The sequence below is a fragment of the Amblyomma americanum genome, chromosome 3 (genome assembly GCF_052857255.1).
Source record: "Amblyomma americanum isolate KBUSLIRL-KWMA chromosome 3, ASM5285725v1, whole genome shotgun sequence".
Lineage (NCBI taxonomy): Eukaryota > Metazoa > Arthropoda > Arachnida > Ixodida > Ixodidae > Amblyomma > Amblyomma americanum.
The window spans coordinates 57798839-57817857 of record NC_135499.1 but is presented as its reverse complement, the minus strand read 5'-3'; the positions used below and the strand labels follow the sequence as shown (position 1 = coordinate 57817857).

General features: G+C 45.2%; 1 protein-coding gene and 1 pseudogene across 1 annotated transcript in view; one reads left to right on the top strand and one right to left on the bottom strand.

Annotated features, from left to right (window-relative positions):
* Window positions 1–14633, top strand: part of LOC144122980 (uncharacterized) — a 122090-nt gene extending 107457 nt beyond the window's left edge. Inside the window, exons 4-5 of the mRNA XM_077655917.1 lie at window positions 2829–3013; window positions 13543–14633. Of these exons, the coding sequence (XP_077512043.1) occupies window positions 2829–3013; window positions 13543–13760 (403 nt within the window). The 3' untranslated portion in view covers window positions 13761–14633. The remainder of the gene's footprint in view (window positions 1–2828; window positions 3014–13542) is intronic.
* Window positions 537–2551, bottom strand: LOC144126341 (uncharacterized; annotated as a pseudogene).
* Window positions 14634–19019: the final 4386 nt, after the last annotated feature.

Below are 19019 nucleotides of genomic sequence, written 5' to 3'. Positions count from 1 at the left end.
ATTAAATGTGAATAAAAAATCAAGAATTATGGAGCTTGCCACGGTTCCTGAACCCAAAGAGCTCCAGTCAATTTCTGGAAAGTTAAAATCTCCTGCCATTAGTATCCTGCTGCCAGACATATGCTTTAACATGTAATCAAACAAGGAATCTAGGTACGAGTTTTCTGCGTTTGGTGGCCGATAAACAGCGCCAACGTGCGCGATACCATTTGTCAGATAAATCTTACACCAAACTGCTTCAACTGTTGGAACGTCCGGCATGACTGAGTATTTTATGTCACCTTTAATAAGCAGAGCGACGCCCCCTCCTTTTGATTCTCTGTCTTTTCTTACAATTGTGTAGCCCGGCGGTACAATTTCACGGTCTGAAATGTTTTGGTTTAACCATGTCTCTGTAACTGCGACAATATCGGGTTAAAAGGCTAGCACAATAGCTTCAAGTTCATGTGTTTTATTTGTAATACTGCGTGCATTTAAGTTGAGTACCGTTATTGACGTTTGATCTTGGTGATTCGCTTTCCAGTGTTGTTTTGATCTTAGTTTTTTGGCTTAACTGGAACAATGTCACTGCTCTCACTATCCCACGTGAAGAGCTGACCATTTATTTTCACTTTGTCATATACCAGAGATACCTTTTCTTTTCTATCACGGTGTTCTTTAGTGCGGTCCCATAATTTTTTCCTAACATTCCTGACAGCAAGCGAAAAATCTTCTCCAATGGAGAAACCGGAATCTTTTAGTTTAGAACATTGTTTAAGAATGCTAAGTTTGTCTCGGTAGTCAAGAAACTTCAAGATTATAGGCCTAGGTCTAGTTTCGTTGTCTTTACTTAGACTGCCCAGACGATGAAGTCTTTCAATGTCTGTCTTTGTAATTCCGAGTATATCCTCAAAGACCGTTTTCGTGACAGTTTCATGCAAAGTGTCTGTAGTTTCATCCTCCTGCTCCTTAACACCATAAATGATTAGATTAGAGCGACGGCTTCTGTTCTCAAGCTCATCGATTTTGCTGGTCATGGTAGCAAGGTTACGTTCTAGTTCCGTAACTTTCCTGGCGCACTCCGTGACTTGTGTTTCAAGCCCACTAATTTTTTCAAGCTTCTTTTCTATTGCAATAAGCTTCTGGTTGGTTACAGCTTTACCTTTCTTAATTTCCTGAATGTCTTCAGCAATTATCTTCAGCTATTCAGCAATTGTTCGGTCAATAGGGCCGGGATTTTCTTCGATATCACCGCCAAGCAAAAGCTGATATCGGAGCGACACAATCACATTCAAGAGCAATTCACAAAGCGGCTGTGGGCACGGCAGCAACAGTAAGCAGACGTTGTTACTTCTAAATGATTTCCCCTAACGTTTGCTCACCTGTGCGAAAAATGCGAACGGGTTGGTGACGCTCATCTTGGCGTTGCCGCCGCGCCCACTGCCGAAGGATCCGGCGAAGCCGCATTTTATACTGGGTGGTCCTGATGTCCGTGTCGATGCGTTTGTGGTTTCCGTTGATAGCCGCGTGGTGCCATACGAGATATGATAGTCGCGCTGGTGAAAAGTGGCGTGTCGAAACGCTGGGATCCCTTCATCGCCTCCAGTAGTCCGAAGAATGTTCACTGACGCTTGATATGCCGATGGCGGTGCCTCTGGTAGCAGCAGCAATCCAAGAAAAACCTGTGCGAAAAATGCGAACGGGTTGGTGACGCTCATCTTGGCGTTGCCGCCGAGCGAGAGGTTGTCGCGAGAGGTTGCCAGGAACAGCATCGTGTGCCTCATAAGCCCAACCCGTGGCTGTATTTGAAACACCGACCTGCCCATGGGTGTAGATAACGAGCAATTCCACATATATTACCATGGAGGTAGAACCTAGGTTTGTTTTGTTTGTTTGTTAGTTTGTTTATGGGGGTTTAACGTGCCAAAGCGACTCAGGCTATGAGGAACGCCGTAGTGAAGGGCTCCAGAAATTTCGACCTACTGGGGTTCTTTAACGTACACTGACATTGCACAGTACACGGGCCTCTAGAATTTCGCCTCCATAGAAATTCGGCTGCGGCGGTCGAATTTCGATGGAGGCGAAATCATGGCAGAGAAGTAGTTGCGCTGGACGGATGTCTAATGATATCGCATTATACTCTCAAAAGTTGGGTAAGCGTTATCTGATGGTGAAAGAAAGAACGGAATCCCTGCCTGAGAAGCGATACGCTATGAGAACTCCGGTACGCTTGAGGGACCCATTAACGCTATCGCGTCATACCAGTAAGGCGCCGCGTAAAGGTCGCCTCAAATTTTTTTTTTACAATCTACACACCGAAAGAAATGTAATTGTAGCTACCACTGTGGGAATTTATTCCGCTCTTCACTGTTTTCTATATAGCTGTATTTTTATTATATGATATAAAATATGTTACTTTTCCTCTCACGTCCAAATAAAATCCATTTCTTGCTTTCTCGGCATAGTGCTTTTACATCCACTGATCGATTTGTAGACGCTGCTCTTGCTTTTAATTCCGCTGCATTGACTCGTTTTCGTGGTGTTACGGGCCTTTCTGCTGTTGCTGCGACATTTAGCCCCGGTTCGTTTTATGAAAAACCGATGTTTATTGAAAGTCTTTTTACTTGAAAATCCGCATTTTCAAAGCACGTATGCATGTTCCGCATGTTTAAAGCGATCAAAGCAGACATTATGCATGCATGCCAAGCATGCATGCATAATGTACACAATCAGTGAAACTTTGGTGTGGACAAATTACCTAACGATAGTTAGGTGCAGTGCTTTATTGAGTATTCAGACCTGTCATTCCGTAAGCAGTAATAATTCCTCCCGCCGCTCTCTTTCCGCAGAGGCTGGTGCTCGTCGCCAGGATGGGCCGGTAATGAGCTGACTGTGGGCTGCTACTCGTTCTTCTCAGACGTGAAGGCGGAGTTTTCAGTTTGGACCAGCCGGGATTATCCTATTATCTCTGGGGTAACAATCTATGGTAAAGCAAAGGAGATTAACGTCGTCGTGGAGCTTGCTTCTGAGCTAGGTATCGCTCCTGCGCCGCATGCGTATACCAGACGTTCTTGTGTGCATAGCCCTCCGCAGTACCCGGAGACGAAAATATGAGTCATGGGGCACTTTTTTGCGTCGATGCTTGCCTGGAGCAATGAAAAAAAAGTAAAACATTGAAAAAAGTTCGTATAGCGCGGGATAGCGTGTGTTGACCTATCGTATCTTTTTGTCGTCTTGTTTTGTTGAGTTTCGTTGTTTCAATGAAGTGTCCTACTTGGCCAAAGGCCGCATGGGCGGTAAGTATACAGGAAAACATGTGCGCTGTGTGTCAAATGACCAATAAGTAATATAGAGACTAGGAAGCTAAATGGGAGGATCCAGTGTAAAATATATCCTAAGAGATTGAGAGCTCATTTCACTAAAGGAAATAAATTACTTAAGCAGCCTAGGTGAATTCTCTTCACCCCACGTAGTTTCTTTATGAGCAGCATAGTGGATGATTTCAGCCACCCCTAAGACCAAAATATTATGAATGCCGAGGACAAGGGCTGCTCTCACCTGTGATACATTTAGGGCTTGAGGGATGCGATAAGTGTCCAACTTTATGACAAGCAGGCAAATAATCTCTAGCTGTAGACTTTAGGCCAAGGGTGTAAAGCACTTTCCCTATAGGAAGTGTTCACCTACATCAGAAAACCGATGCATGAAGGGGCCAGCAGCCATTTTGTAATGCAGTTAGCATTCTCTAGTACGCAGTGTCAGGAACGCATTGCTACCATCTGTGACCGCCGTTCCATTGGGGTTTGCGCAAGCATTGAGTGCAGTGGTCGCAGTAAGACGAAGAAACAGAAGATTAACAACTCAGGAGATCTTAGGTTATTGAAGGTACCGAACTTGCGCGTGAACGAATGCGAGAAGACGCGGCTGTTGTCGGAGACACGCCGGCGCAAATAGATAGTGCGAAGGCCGCTGGCAGTCATTCCTGCAAAACGTGAGCTCCATTCTTCTTGCGTTGGAGGAGGAGCTTTTTTCCTTCGCTTCAGGGCGCAATCCTTGCTACTCCAGGAATAATATAATGGCGGCGCATTTCTGATAAAAAAAAAGTTATTTGCTGATATTGGAAACTGCCACCCTAGCTTACTAGCGGCAGCTAACGGTTGCTGCCGTCAGCACATGACACTGACGTATCAATTAATAGTCGCATTTCTAAATAAGACCACAACGCAGAGGTATGCGAGTACGCCTCACAGATGCAAGCTGTATACGCGCAATGACCGCACACGACACGCCCAGCAACGTTCATCAACAGCCATGGTGTAGGAGGAGTGACATAGAGGCTTTTAAAGTTTTTTTTTTATTGCAGCAGTGTGCCTCCCGCCATAAAACATTATCTCCAAATAAAGATACAGATTAGATTCTCGAAGAAAGTCCAGCAACGTCCGGTAGTGCGGCACAAAAATTCAGTCTTGTACATCAGGTGGTGGGCCTGTAGAAGGTGCGCACAGGAGCAGATGTTTCTGCCGGATGGCACGCAAAGCGGGGCATGTACAAGGCAACTGCTTAGTGTCCGCCTCGCACCCATGAGCGGAGCAAAAGGGGCAGGAGTTCTCGAAAGGGGCATGTTGTGCCAGCCACGACCAGGCTATCGATGAGTAGAGGGTCGCATGGAGGTCTAAGCTTCGAACCAAGACCTCTTGCCAGCGCACAAGGCTGCATGTAAGGTCGGTGCCACACAGTGCGAAAAGAACTCGCATGGCGCGCCAGAGGTTTTCTTTTTCTTGAAGGGGACGTGATTGTCCCCGTAGAAGTTGGAGCCAATTAAAGGGGACTTGAAAAAGCTGCTTCGTGACTTTCTCCATCCACCAAGGCTTGTGTGGAGTGGGCATCCCGACGAATCCATTGTGCACGTACTATGAGGGAGAATTTTTCAGTTATGTCCTGAATTTCCTGTGCCAATACGTGGGTTCTCAGAACACTCCGCAGTCTTCGGATAGCGCCTGAGGAGTCAGTGAGGTTGTTCGGGTGGCTTTTAGGCGACAAGAGTGGACAGATGATGCTTAATGCATACTCAGTGGCCAACAGCTGAGCCTGTGCCGATGGTTAGGCCGGAAAACAAGCGTACGGGCATGTTGAAATTCGTATTAATAATTCAGGGGAAGGAATGGCCGTGTCAAGACTATCAGTGATCAATTTACAGTAACCAAAGTGTCTGAGAAACGGCACATTCACTTTCACCCATCCTCTAATAACAAAGTCATGAACCTCGAGTGCATTCTAGTTATTTGGATTTCTCTCTCTTTAAACAGCTGGCTCTTACGACTAGCAGCTCGTAAATATCCGAAAGGTCGAGGTCAGGCCGACGTGATTATCCCTACACAGTCGGCTGCAGTCAACTGCGTTACGTCACAACCGCACTTCGCTTCCTCCGCGTCATAGCTACGGTGATCGCCACTACTCAGGGATGACGCGTAGTCGGGCTTGGAAGATTTTTTTCCAGTTGACGTTTCCACCATCGACAAGCACACGGCACATCATGTGTCAAAAATAAATCAAATGCACACAAAATGACGGACTTCGAATGAGAGGCGCGATTAGAATGCAGAGAACTTTATTGAAAGCGCGCAGAAGGTACATGTGTTACAGGTAAACCAACAATAAACTGCTACTCCAGTATTCAAGGGAGTACAAGGACAGTACGCATGGCGAATTACCGTCATTTACACTCCCATGAGAGGCAGCAAAAGCTGCCGATCGGGATAGCATTTCTCAAATGAGCAGGCTACTACACTTCGAGGTCTGCTAACCTGCACCACAAAATGGCGCGTGTTGGTTTACAGCGTAAGAACTGACGCCACGTGAATACTCTCTACAGAAGGGGGCGAAAAAATCTAGGTCTAGGTTTTTCTTACTATCAAAACACATAAAACGATCAAGCAGAAACAAAAGACGGTCAGTTGACTATTAGTACGAGGCGTTTTGGTCCTACGGTAAATATTATGGGGTTTATGCAACAATCTAGGTCAGCTCAACCATGCGGCCAAAGAACTATACGGCTTTGTCAAAATTTCCGCACCCCGAATGACTTTATCTATGTCGTTATTAAAATTAGGCGCAAACTTAGAATCCTTCGCTGGACAGCGCAGCACTTTGCTTTCTGCTTGATGTGAAATGCAAACGTGTGTGTGCTATAAAGTGCCAGTGTACGTTGAACCATCGTGAGGGAGTCGAACTTTGCGGAATCTTGAACTACCACCACTCCATATCTGTGCCTTCCTACACCCCTCATTTTCTTCCGGTTGGTCGAATTTCGACAAAGGCGGAATTCTAGAGGCCCGTGTGCTGTGCGATGTCAGTGCACGTAAAAGAAGCCCAGGTGGTTGAAATTTCCGGAGTCCTTCACTACGGCGTCCCTCATAGCCTGAGTCGCTTTGGGACGTTAGACCCCCATATACCGTAAACCTTTTCTTCCGTCACGGTGCCGTTCATGCGTCGAGCGTAAGACAGCCGTCACTGCCGCTATCCTTTCTTCATCAGCCGGATTTTCCGAGCCTTTTAACAACTCTCGGAGAGGTCCCTGGCTGCCTGACGGCCTCCTCCCATTTCCGTTTTTCGAGCTGGAAGAGTGCAGGACCATCCTCGTTGCTTGCCGCGCCGCAGCGCTGCCTATCCTTGTGGCCATGTTACAACTCGTGTGACCCGATTGGTGACCTTGTTGCTTTACTCGTACGCTCACATAAAGCTGCAGTTGCCAACAAAGGGAGCCTCTTATGTCTTGCGTCATTGTCGCTGACATTTCGATGTCTAGAAGCTACATCACTGCTATCAACTCTGCGGTTCCATTGCCGTTAAGTACGTGCAAGCGCCGACTGAATCTGCCTTATATGGAGGGTTAAAGGCGAGCAGCTTGGTAAAGACTTGCGTCCTTTGCGTTTTGATTGCGGTTCAATGCAGGACGCAAGAGAGATGAGGGCAGGGCATGCGCAGGCCAGCAAAATTAACATCACTGAAGGGCACATTTTTTTTTTTTTCAGGAAGACTGGCATAATCACTTCCCATAGGAGGGCACAAAAATATAACGACAAGCCTGCAGCCAGAAAGCTTAGCCTTTATCAGTACAATGAACAGAACACACCAACGCAATTAGTAATCATTATGTAGTCGATGGTTTCACGTCATATTATCTGGTCAGAAATTGCGATTGATGAAATTCACTCGTCAGTGACCATGGCCAAAGAATGACGTTTCGGGAGCTCTAGGGCTCCCAGCAAACTACGACTCTACGGCAACCGACTTACGTATCCGGGTTTTTGTTGCTCTTCGAAGCGTTTTTAGAGATTTGGCAAATATGGAATGCAAGGTGCCATCGTTCTTGTTAACTGTGTTAGGCATTGTCTTGATCATCAGTTACTCGAAATTATCGCGGGCTGATACATTTTGTTTGTCGCTATCTTCACTTCGTCCCAGTTAATCTCTTCGTCAATTTTCTTCCGAGTTCAAAGATTGCTTTTATTGTTATTTTTTCGCTTCGCAGGTCGTCCCGATGTTATCTCAGGTGTTTTGTGGTCTTTTGATTCCCCTATCGACACTGATGAACAAATGGCGCAGTCAATTTAGTAAATGGCACCACGAAAATTTAAACGAGGGAGCTGGTCTTTCACATTAAAAAGATCAGTCCGTATCTTGCTGGCTGGAACATACGCAATTTGACACCGTTCTTGTGGAAAATACGCGAAAGTACCTCGCTGGTTCCTACTACATACAGGACAGGGACATGTTTCGTTTTAATTTTTTCATTGGTTCCGTTTTCCTCAGAAGCAAGCAGCTTTTGTTGCGTTACCATCCTTCGTTCAGTGTTGCGGATGAAGAAAAAGGGACAGCCTTTTCATCTGAAGTCAAATTCTTTTGTTTTTCTTCTTGCCGTTGAGGATGACGTCTTCGTAGCAGAATTTTCTTGTGCGTTGGTTTGCGGTAGACATGAAAAGTGAAATCTGTGGTATTACGGGTTACCATGGTGTTGAGGCACGGAGGACAGTATTAAGTATTCTCCCTAACGGTAAAGTTGATTGAGGGCTCAGTCGGGTCGAGGTGGTCAAGAGGAAGGCGCACGTGTTCTTTTTAATTTTGTCCACATTCCTCGGAAGCAGACAGCATTGGTAGTACCATCCATTTTTCGATGTTCCAGAAATACATGCGCCTTTTTAAGGATCACCTCAACGCGATTGAACTCTGAATCAACATTCTGTGAGTCTCTGAGGTTCTCGCAGGTTGCTGCGAGTGCCGGGTTTTGTGAGTTTGGCTTGGGTTTTGGAGGGTGAGGGGTGGCTTGCTGCGTTTTGCGGAAGATTCGTGAGTCTAGTTGGTGGTAAAGTGTAAAGAGGAGTGCTATGGCAGCCTATTCTGAGCTCGTACCCCAAGTGGAGCCCATTCTTCTTGAGTCGGTGACACCCATATCGGTTAGTTCCATTGTGTTAATGCCGGGCGAGTAGCTCGCCGCTTATAAATAGACGGATCGTCGGATGTTGAAGTTCTTAAACACAGCGCAACCGAAAAACGATAAGCGAATAGACAGGATAACGCTGACTTTAAGCTGCTTGATTTATTGGAGTAACACGTATATGTACATAACACGTTCCGACAACCAAGTGCGCGTGTTCGCAGATAAAAACATTCACATCAATCAGCTTCGTCAAGATATGCGATTTCGCCGGAATGAATGATAACCTAAGGGGTGCTTACGCATCTGTCAGAATTCTTCCTAATGAGGTAGGCTTCTTTTAATTCTATAGTTAATTTTTCCTTCTGCTTGTACACCGCTGATGCATCAATGAACAATATTACGCAAGGAGGGTGCAAAGGAAGCTTGTGGTTGCACTTTTTTGTGGTGTAGCGCTAGGTTCGAGGACGGGATTTTGTCCAAGAAGTTTTCCTGTTTACGTAGCCTCATGTTGAAACGTCTTCCTGTTTGGCCGGTATCATTAATGGAACTCTGTACAGAACCTCTTTTAGGCACGGAAGGAAAGACACTTCATGTTTTACCTGGCATCTCCCACGGTCTGCATGTCGTTTCTTAACATCTATTTTTCTGTCTACTTTACCACAGATGCTGTCTAGCTTAATGGGCGCAGAGAACACAACTTCTACTGTATACTTATGTCCAACTTCCATGAACATATGTTATGACCTCAATATTTTTTTATGGGTTGTCTGAAAAACATGTGGTTTGGTTGAAGCCTTTACATTTCTCAAGATCACATAGTCAGGAAAGCCTGATTTCAATTTTGTGTACCTGCTCTTTAAAGCTACTCTTAAGAGCACACTGGCAGGATTTGAATATTGCCGCACCTATGGATAAAACGGCTATACCACACTTGAATAACTTGGAATGACCAGATTTAAAACTGGGAAAAGGCTTCTTCAGTTTGGGGCAAACGCGCAAAAAAAACATGGTCTTGCCTCAACTTGAACCTTAAATCAAGAAACAGAAGCATTTCTCTTGAAGGAATTTTGAACGCCAAGTTTAGGCCTTTTCCGCAGTCGCGAAATATATTCAGGATGACTTCGAAGCACTTGGAGACGTCATGCGTTCTTACGAAAGGAAGGTAACCGTCGACATATCTAAAGACGTTTTTTTAAAACGGCTCACACGTTTTTATTGACGGCCTTGTCAACATAACTCAGATAAATTTCGCTCAAAATTAGTGCCACACTCGATCCAAAGCACACTTCTGTTTTTTTGCAAATCGTATTTTCCCTCAACTTCGGATGAAGTTTTGCTCGTCATTGTCATCTGTTATGTGTTTGAGAACACATGCCATGAGATGATCACGCGGAAGTGAATTGTGCAGGTCCTGAACGTCTAAACTTAAGGCCCTACAGGCACCTTAGTTGTGACATGAAAAAAATCCGACAAGACCAGACGAATCTGACACTGGGAAAGGATCCTGAATTGTCAGTGTGTCAAGGCCCATCTGTAAAAACTTCGACACTGCATACTGCCACGTGTTTCGCTCAGTGATAACGCACCGAAATGGAATCCTCGGTTTCGCCGTGTGCGCTGCAAAATATACTCGCGAAGAATTATTTTTGCCTTTCTTAAACAAGAGTATAGGCGCTCCAAGTCCTGACTGCTCTTAAGCTTTTAACTTTTCATCGTACTCCTTTTTACCTGAGTATTTACATTCTTTGAAATTCTTGTGGATGGCTAGTCTCGCTTTTTCTTTATTCTCGTATCTGGCATAATTACAAAGAACCCTTCTTTGTCGGTGAGGATTGCACTCAGTTTCTGGGAAGCCAGGAATTTAACCAAGTTAGATGGGCTAAAATTCCTGTTACTTTTTTTCCTATAAACACTTACACTTTCCACGCAGTCAACAATGCACACACTTACAGTTTCCACGCAGTCAACAAAACACCTAGGTCGTTCTTCCTGCGGAGCTTGGCGGAAGAGGTTCCTTGCCTCTGCTATCCTCTCCAGTTTCTTTTTAACCGTCGGTTGTACACAGAACATTGGTCCTTATCTTAGAACATTCTGGTGTTTTTCGGGCACCTACTGTTCTCCCAGAATAAGTAGCTTTCCTTCGAGACGGGGAGACTTCTTCACAAGTGTCCAAGGATTTGCTGAGATCCAGAGGAGTTCCACGATTCTTTCCGCCACTTTGCACCACTTACGGAAGTGTGAAACTCGTTGTCTCTCTTTGCCGCATGAGAGCCAGAGGCTCTCCTTGTAAAGCCTGTACTGTTGCCACCACTCTGATGACGTGATGTGGCACATCCTGCGACTTAACCTTTGGATGGTTGTAGCCCACCACACAACACCAAAACTTCATATGGACAGATCGCACGTCTTGCTTACCAGCATGCCATTTGTGCTCTGAAAGCGCACAAGGCAAGTTGCGAAGCCAAGGCGGCTTGGTTCTCGAGAGGAACATCATTGTCACGGGGCAAAGGGCTCACGTTACTTGAAGTTAAGTGTAGTAGCACAGAGAGTTGAACTAAAGTTGAGTTGAGAGTTGAGTCAACGTTGACGTAGTGACGATCAGAGCATGGACGCGTGCCTGCCTGTGGCCCGCGTGTAGCTCAAGGGGCATTTTTGGGGAGATGCGTGATATGAATTTTGACTGGGAGCTCGTTGGCTAGGCAGTGCGGCTTCAGTGGGAAGGGGTGTCGAGGTAGGTCAGGTGTGATGGTACAGAAGTGAGCGGCCCGTTCGCGTGCCGAGCAGACGTGTGAATTGGTCCGCCCTCGGAGCCTCTATGAGCCACGCACCCTGTTATGAGACCAGCTGGTTATGTGAAAGAAAGGCGTGTGAAGCCTCTACCCTCCGGAAGTGTCATCTGCCTCCAATCCGCCTATCTCAACCCCCTAAAGCCTGCATCCGCTAGACGCCCACAAAGCAAAAGTAAGGAAATGTGACTGTGACATGACATTCAAATACTCAGAGGCAAAGCGATCTGCCCTACTGAAGTACCAGCCACCTTTCCGCTGTCCACCTCTCTAGCTTGGGGGCTGCCCACCCAGCCACCGCTACTTTGCTTTTCTAACCTTCATCCTCCAAAAGCGCCACGCAATCGCCCACCTTCGGCCTCTATAAAAATAAGTTGTGTGTGGGATCACGACTTAGTGTAAAATGATTCATAATATTAAAGGTAACAAAGTAGAGCAAGTACAAGTCCCATTGCTGCTCTCTACTTTCAGTTCCTTTTGTTTTGTTTAAAAAGTCGGGAGGTTTCATTTGGGTTCTGTTTTTTACTGCATAAGCACTAATTCGAGCGGTACCAACCCCAAGCAGACTCGCCCTTTTCTGTTCACAGCTGGCCTAGCGGGAGCGCTCCGTCCCGCGGCACAGCCCGCTCTTCGTAGTCTTCTATGCAGCACAATTCCATAGTTTTCTTCCTTATTCGAATGCAGTAAACATTCTGTCTAGTTTTTTTTCTTAGTTGGAAACCGGGTAGAAAGCAAATGACCCCCCAAGAAAACTTCTTTAGTTTTCCCTGGATGTTGGCTTTTTTGGCGGAAATTGTACACTATTAGTACTGGATCTTTTGTTGGAGTATAGAAGATGTATTTTTTTCCTCATGAACGTTATGAGTTATACAGAAATAGCAGGATGCGTCAGTAGTACCCCATGCAGCCTTTCTTTCGCAAGTCGCTCTTTTTTTGCGCTCACTACATGTAAGTGGATGAGTAATCTGTTTCGCAAGTGGTATGTTTTTAACTTTTCATCTGCAAAAAAATCTTTTTCTGCCACTTTACCATCTGCGCGTGCATCATTTCCTCGTCTTTGTTGAACCAGCTTGAACACTGCTTTTATTAAGTCTCTTTGGGGCTCAAGAATTGGATGAAACCGGGTTCCGGGTTCATCACCTAGAAGAAGGGCCCTAAATTTATCAAGCAAAGGTGCGGTCTATTGACGAAAACTCGAAGGCAAAGATGTTGCAAAATGTCAATAATTGGTGCTTCGAGAGCTAAATTACCAAAATTGCCAAAAAGAACACACCAGCAGCGCATGACCATTCGCCAAAAGTTGCCACTGAGGACACCTTTCGCTTCACAAATCTTTCTCGAGCTTAAATTGTACACTTTTATTAGAAAAAACTGAATAGTGATAGAGACTACATTTACCCAATACTGTCTGCTGTAAGATTATGTCTTCACGAATATACGGCATACAATCGGTACGTCGCAAATCCACTCCACTCCGTTTAATGACACTGGGAGAATGGAGTGCGATCATGCCGCCGCTCGGCGGCGAAGAAAATATGAATGAATGAGCTATTTATAAAGGGAGGCTCAAGGCAGTTTGTTGGGGTTGTTAAGGAAGAGAAAAAATGAGGATATAAACCGCTTTCCTTTCTTGGTGCCACGACTTCAGCGATCGGCGTCTCCCATTACGCCGCTTTGAATTCATGCCATTCAGCATCACATTCGGGAACGACCAAGCTGGCGTGTGAACACCTAGGTACGCAATCCCTAAAACTATTTGCCTCGAAGCCCCGCTGCGACACCGCCGCACCATTTTTTGTCCACGTGGACTTGAGTTCGAGGATCAGATTTAGGCCTGAAGGGGACAGACATTTTGATGGAGGCGAAGCTCTCGTTCTGTCATTTTGGGTGCCCCTTATGAACGTTACGTTTTTTAGCGCTCTGCAGCAGTTTGTTGGGAAGTTCGGGCGTACTTATAACTTGCCAAATCTCAGCGATCAAACTACTCGCTATTTCTCTGCGGCGTGAAATACAGTGCAATATTAAAATCTTAAGCGTCTGCTGGAGCTGTCACAATATTTGGCAATGTTCTTTCGCTCAATAAGCTTTTGGAAAAACACCATGCTCACTATTCTATCGAATTTGCACCCGTGGGCGGTCAACTGTTTTTATGCGCCGCTTAACATGTCTTCAAGGTTTACTGAGCGCTATATTAACACTGCTTAGTGCGTATAATCCGCTCTTTCATCTGTTCGTGCTTTGTTTAGACCCAAGGTAGATTTATATACTTGTTTCTGAATGATATGTTAAGTAACTACGCTGCGCGCAGAAGCTGCCCTAATACGATGCTCTGTTTCGCAGGTGGTCGGCCTAGGTTGAGCACGTGGCTGGTGCGCCCATTTAACCTGACCACACACGCCGTTCCAAGGCTACAGTTCGTGGGTCAAGAACTGGCATCGATTAATGCTTCCAGCCACAAGTGCATACACGATCGGATATTGGAGGTGCTTCAAGGAAAATACAAAGAGGACCTAAGCAAGGCCGCAGGCAGTCAGGATAGCTACATACCGCCGCCCTGAAAAGTCAATGGCTTCACTTACTCTAAAATTGGCCGTTTCCTTTATCGCGTTGTAGTAGGCCACCTTTCTTTTTTTAACATTATGGGATATGCAGCACTTGCACACGAGGAGAGGGAAGGAAAAACAACACACAGAACAGCGCTGAACTAACCATTTTATCTCTGAAGTTTTAAGGTCGCTGCACTTGTGTGTGTTGTTTTTCATTCACTGTCTTCGTCTGCAAGGGCTGCTTATTCCATGATGTCTGAGAACTAGCTAAGAAAGCAACGTAGGTGTCTGCATTTTTAAATTTATTTTTGATGTTTTGCTTAAATTTTGATCGCCTCGTGCCTTATTATTTTCAACTGCTTTAATCAACCTGTGGCATGGGCGATGCGGCCAAGGAAATTTGTAGGTTTATTTTTCCTGAGGTTTCCCGCACCTATCGAACGTAGGAATGAGATATTATCACAGGAGCGAACAGTTGAAAGTTTGTCAAAGTCAAACGTTCGTCGCATTTTAAAAATGGCCCAAAGCTTTCGCTTATAATGGATGAAGAAAGGCGACATCGAAACTGACAGCTTGACATCTAGACATTCAGAGGTACCTAAGGCTGCCACAAATGTTAAAATACAAGAAAGTTTTACATTGTACCTTTTCTTCCGGCTGAGATGCTTCCGGCAGGACATTTCTGCGGTGCACATGCGCGAGCGCTTTAGGTAGGTTCGCCACGATTTTCAGAAAACGTGGAGTAGGCCGACTCATGTACGCTTCAGACCCAGCTGGATTTTAACCGCTTGCTTTAACGATGTCAAACGTGGCTAGCACGTTTGATAAGGTTAAACGTGCTATGCACGTTTGATATCGCGCTTCTTGAAGCGCGCTTTCATGTTGCGTGGGCACCGAGTTTGACACTTTGCGATTTATTCACTTGCTGAATAAAGCCACAGCAGGAAGGACGGGTCTGTTGCCTCTACAGTACCTTGTTCCACTTGACAGGCTAAGAGCCAGTCACGTAGGATAAGGCTTCGAGCAACAGTCGACGTGTTTCCAACCAACAGCTGTGGATACTTCGTTCGCCAGATTCCTGTTCTGATCCGTTTGGAGCATGCAGCAGTACAAAGAGTGAAGAGGTGCAAGGAGGACATATTGAAAACTAAACATTTTGACAGATTTGCCTGTCTGGTTGGGTTTGAAGACTCATAATAAACTGCACATCTCCAACCAAAATTTTAACTTTAACCCAAAGTTTCGAAGCCGACTCGGCTCCTTCATCAGGGGTGACTGAAGGCAGTAGCTAGCGTCTTTTAAGTATGGAGGGGAGGGGGGTGAAAAGAACGTCAGCTGTGTCGCGCAAGGCGCGGGGGAAGGGTTTTAGGATGTCAGTCACGCTGGCGCACTGCAGGGAGGTGCTGAATGGCGACTTTTTTTCGTTGCGCTGAGGAGCGAAGTCCCTGGGCATATACTGGGGGCAGGTTTTCTTTTGTGCGGTTGATATTGTTCGGGGTGGTTTGGATATGCCTGGATTCCAGAAGGAGCCTCTTGTGGTAGTTTGTTTCGGTTCCCAGGATGCGGGTTTCTTCAAAGTTGATTCTATGGTCGGAGTCCTCGGAATGTTCGGCTACTGGATTGCGCTCACTTGCGAATTTGCCGACGTCGTTTATATATTGCCGAATACTTTCTTTGAAATTTTTGGTTTCGCCGATGTAGCTTGAGTCGCAGTCGGCGCATGGAATTTGGTAGAGAATGCCTTGGGCTCTTTCTCTTGGCGGCCGGTCTATGGGAACAGATAGGCAAAGCGCAACAGTGTTTATGGGCTTGTGCGCAACCTGGAGACCCGAATGCTATGATATTTTTGATTGGAGATGTGCAGTTTACTATAAGGAGGACATAGGAGAGCAGTGGAACGAAGGAAGTTGATTGTGAGTGTTAAGGTGAAGTAAATGTCTTGCATATCGGTAGATATCTCAACCATGTATGAGGGAGGGCAGGTATCAGGGAGTGAAAGAAGGAGGAGAGAGAGAGGTGCGGTGGTCAACCTCTTGGGGACATTTAACACGCACTAATGTTCCGCAGCGATGATTGCAGAGATATGGCATAGCGTTTGTCCTGGCGTCAGCTAAGACCTTTACCGCACAAGTCCCTCAACTATGGACCCAAATTACGAACACGCACTTCCACCTGTCACGCTTTCTCGCTATCACTTTCTTTTGCTCACTTCGTCGTGTACTCAATGTCCTGAACCTCTCGCTTCTGCTGTCCATGTCCTTCATAATTTCCGGGCTTGTCGGCCACCGCGGGGCCTAGAGCACCTCATGACAAGCATGCAGACCATCGCTATTGACATAGCTGGCAGTGTCATGAAGCGCACGAGCATAAACGCGTGAGTGCAGTGCCGATGTGTGGGTGCTCTGGACTCTGCGTGCTGCAAACTCCTCAGTTGTAATAATAAAATTTTGTGATGACCACGATGGTGTCCTGCAGTGGGGGCAGCCAGGCTGATGAATGATGATGTAGTCGTTACACAACAGAAAGAGAAATAGTGAAGGTTCAAGCGAGTTGGAGGGGCTAAGGAATGAAAAGGAAACCGGAAAAGGACAGGGGGAAAGTGGTGAAGATTAAAGCGGCTGTTGTGGTGGCCGAACTTGCCGAAAGCTCGTGCCGCCGTCGTTGCGTGGCGTGTGCCCAAAGCAGTGATTACCTGCGGTGACTGTTCAGGAGAGCGATTAATTGAGCACCTCGTGCTCACGTGGCGCACTTCGTGCTGTTTGCTGTCATAGGACAAAATGACGCCTCGAGGAGACACCGACCACAGCTTACTGCGTTAGCGTTTATGGAGGGTGTTTCAGGTAACATGAAACAAGCATTCAAAAAGAGCGTAAACTGCAGCTTGTGACACGAGTGAGATACTGTTTTAAGTCATGTGGTGCCCCTCGCATTATCATCATCAGCCACAATACGCCCAATGCAGGGCAAAGGGCCTCTAATGTCTCTCCACTTAATCCCGTCTTCTGCATATTGGGGCTACAATATCCCCACAAACTTCTCAGTCTAAATCACCCGCAAAACTTTCTGGCGCCCTCTGCTATGCTGGCTTCTCTTGGAATCCACTCTGTTACCCTTAAAGACCACTGGTTATCTTGACTTTGCATTACATGCCCTGTCCAAGCCCGTTTCTTCCCCTTGATTTTGTCTAGGATGTCAATAACTCGCGTTTGTTCCCTCACACATTGTGCCCGCTTCCAGTTACCCTGAACCACTCTTCCCGCTTGACGTTGCACCTATATTTTTTTTCTTCCTGAGCTTCCTCCGTTGTCGTTCATTTAAGCTGAACCTTTTTCGTTAGTCTCCACATTTTTTATGTCCCATAGGTGAGTACCGGTAAAATACAGCTGTTGTATACTTTTGTCTTGATGAATAGTGTTAAACTGCCATTCATGATTTTTGTGAGAACTTGCCATATGCGCTCCGTTTCATTCATATTCTTCCATTTATTTCCCTCTGATGATCCGCGTCAGCGGTCATTACCTGCACTAGGTAAACGTACTGCCTTACTTTTTCCAGTACCTCGCTACCAATTGTGAACTACTATTCCCTTGCGACACTGTTGAACAATGCTTTGGTTTTCTTTACCTTAATATTTAAGTCCACCGTTCTGCCCTGCCTGCCTAGGTCATTGATCTTGCTTTGTCAGAGTTTTGAACAAAAATGAACAGTTTGAGTCTTTATTATTTTCACAAGACGCGGATATCGATTTCCTGACCGAAACATGATTGAGCACCGATATTTATGACAGCGAGTTTGTACCAAAAATTTACAACGTGGTTCGCAAGGATCGCAACAGAAGGGAAGGTTTAGAAGCTGTTGTTTTCAAATCGTCTGTAAAACTCTTTAGAATGCCAGATATTCAGGGCGTAGAAAGTATATTTTGAAAGCTATATATCAACAAGGTTCGATACGTTTTGGGTATCGTGTATCCACCTCCTAATTCTACTGTTGTCGTTTTAAATAATCGAAGAGCGTATCTACTACTACATGCGAAACACAAAGATATATTAATACTATCAGGAGATTTTTATCTACGAAACATTAGCTGAGCCTCATTTACATCATTCTAAAACAGCGTATTGAAATTGAAATGTTAGATATTGCCTTCACGTTTGGCTTCTCGCAGGTTGTAAGTAATTTTAGTAGAATTCAAGGCAATTCAAAATCAATTCTTCATCTGTTCTTTGTCAGCGGAGCAATAAGGGATGACATCACCTGCGAGGTTCTGAGTGGCATCACCGATCACGGAACAGTCATGATATCTTCGAGCGATTTACGCTTCAATGCTTGCAACAACATACAAGTCTTTCCAAATTCTTCACGCGCTGATGATGATTCAATTATTGATCTGCTAGACTGCTAGCATTTCATTTCGACGCATTCAGGACAAATGATTGTAATGTCAACAGCATGTGGCTCATGTTCAAGGACATTGTTTTTGAATGCATTCAGCAATTTTCACCAAACATTGCTAAAAAAACAGTGTCTTAATCCTTTGATAACGCGGGAAACGTTACGTTTACAACGTCAGCTTAAAAGGATAAAAGAGAGGTCAAAGAATTCTAGTTGCCTCAGTTTGAAACCACTCATAGAAAATTTAACTCAGCAACTGAAAACTAAAATTGCTCATGATAATGATAAATACTATAACTCGGTACTTCCTTCTTTGATTCAGACGTATCCCGAGAAATACTGGCGACTTGTAACCCCAAGCTCCCGATCCCTGATGTCTTTTCAGTAGATGGTGTGGTTGTGTGTGATAATTATGCAGTTTTTTCGGCTTTCAATAATCATTTCAAAACTGTTTTTACCAAAGAAAACGGCCATCTGCCACATTTTCGCATGTCCTTACATTAATTTCTTATTTGGTGATTACTGAGGCTGGTGTTTGCAACTTGTTACTGAACATTGATGTAAAAAAATCCCCTGGGCCAGGTGACATGCACAACGCTTTTTTTGAGCGCTACGCCGAATAATGCTCGAAATATTTGTGTGTCCTTTATAATAAGTCTCTCAATGAATCTTACTTACCTCACGACAGCAGAACTGCCAGAACCAAACCAATACACAAAACTGGCAATAAAACACATGTTCAAAACTACCGGCCGATTTCACTCATTTCAAAATCATGGAAAATTTTAGGACACATAATTTATAAGCATTTATTACTTTTTCCTGAGGAAAACAACCTCTATTTTAAAGCACAGCACGGCTTCAGACGCGGTTATTCTA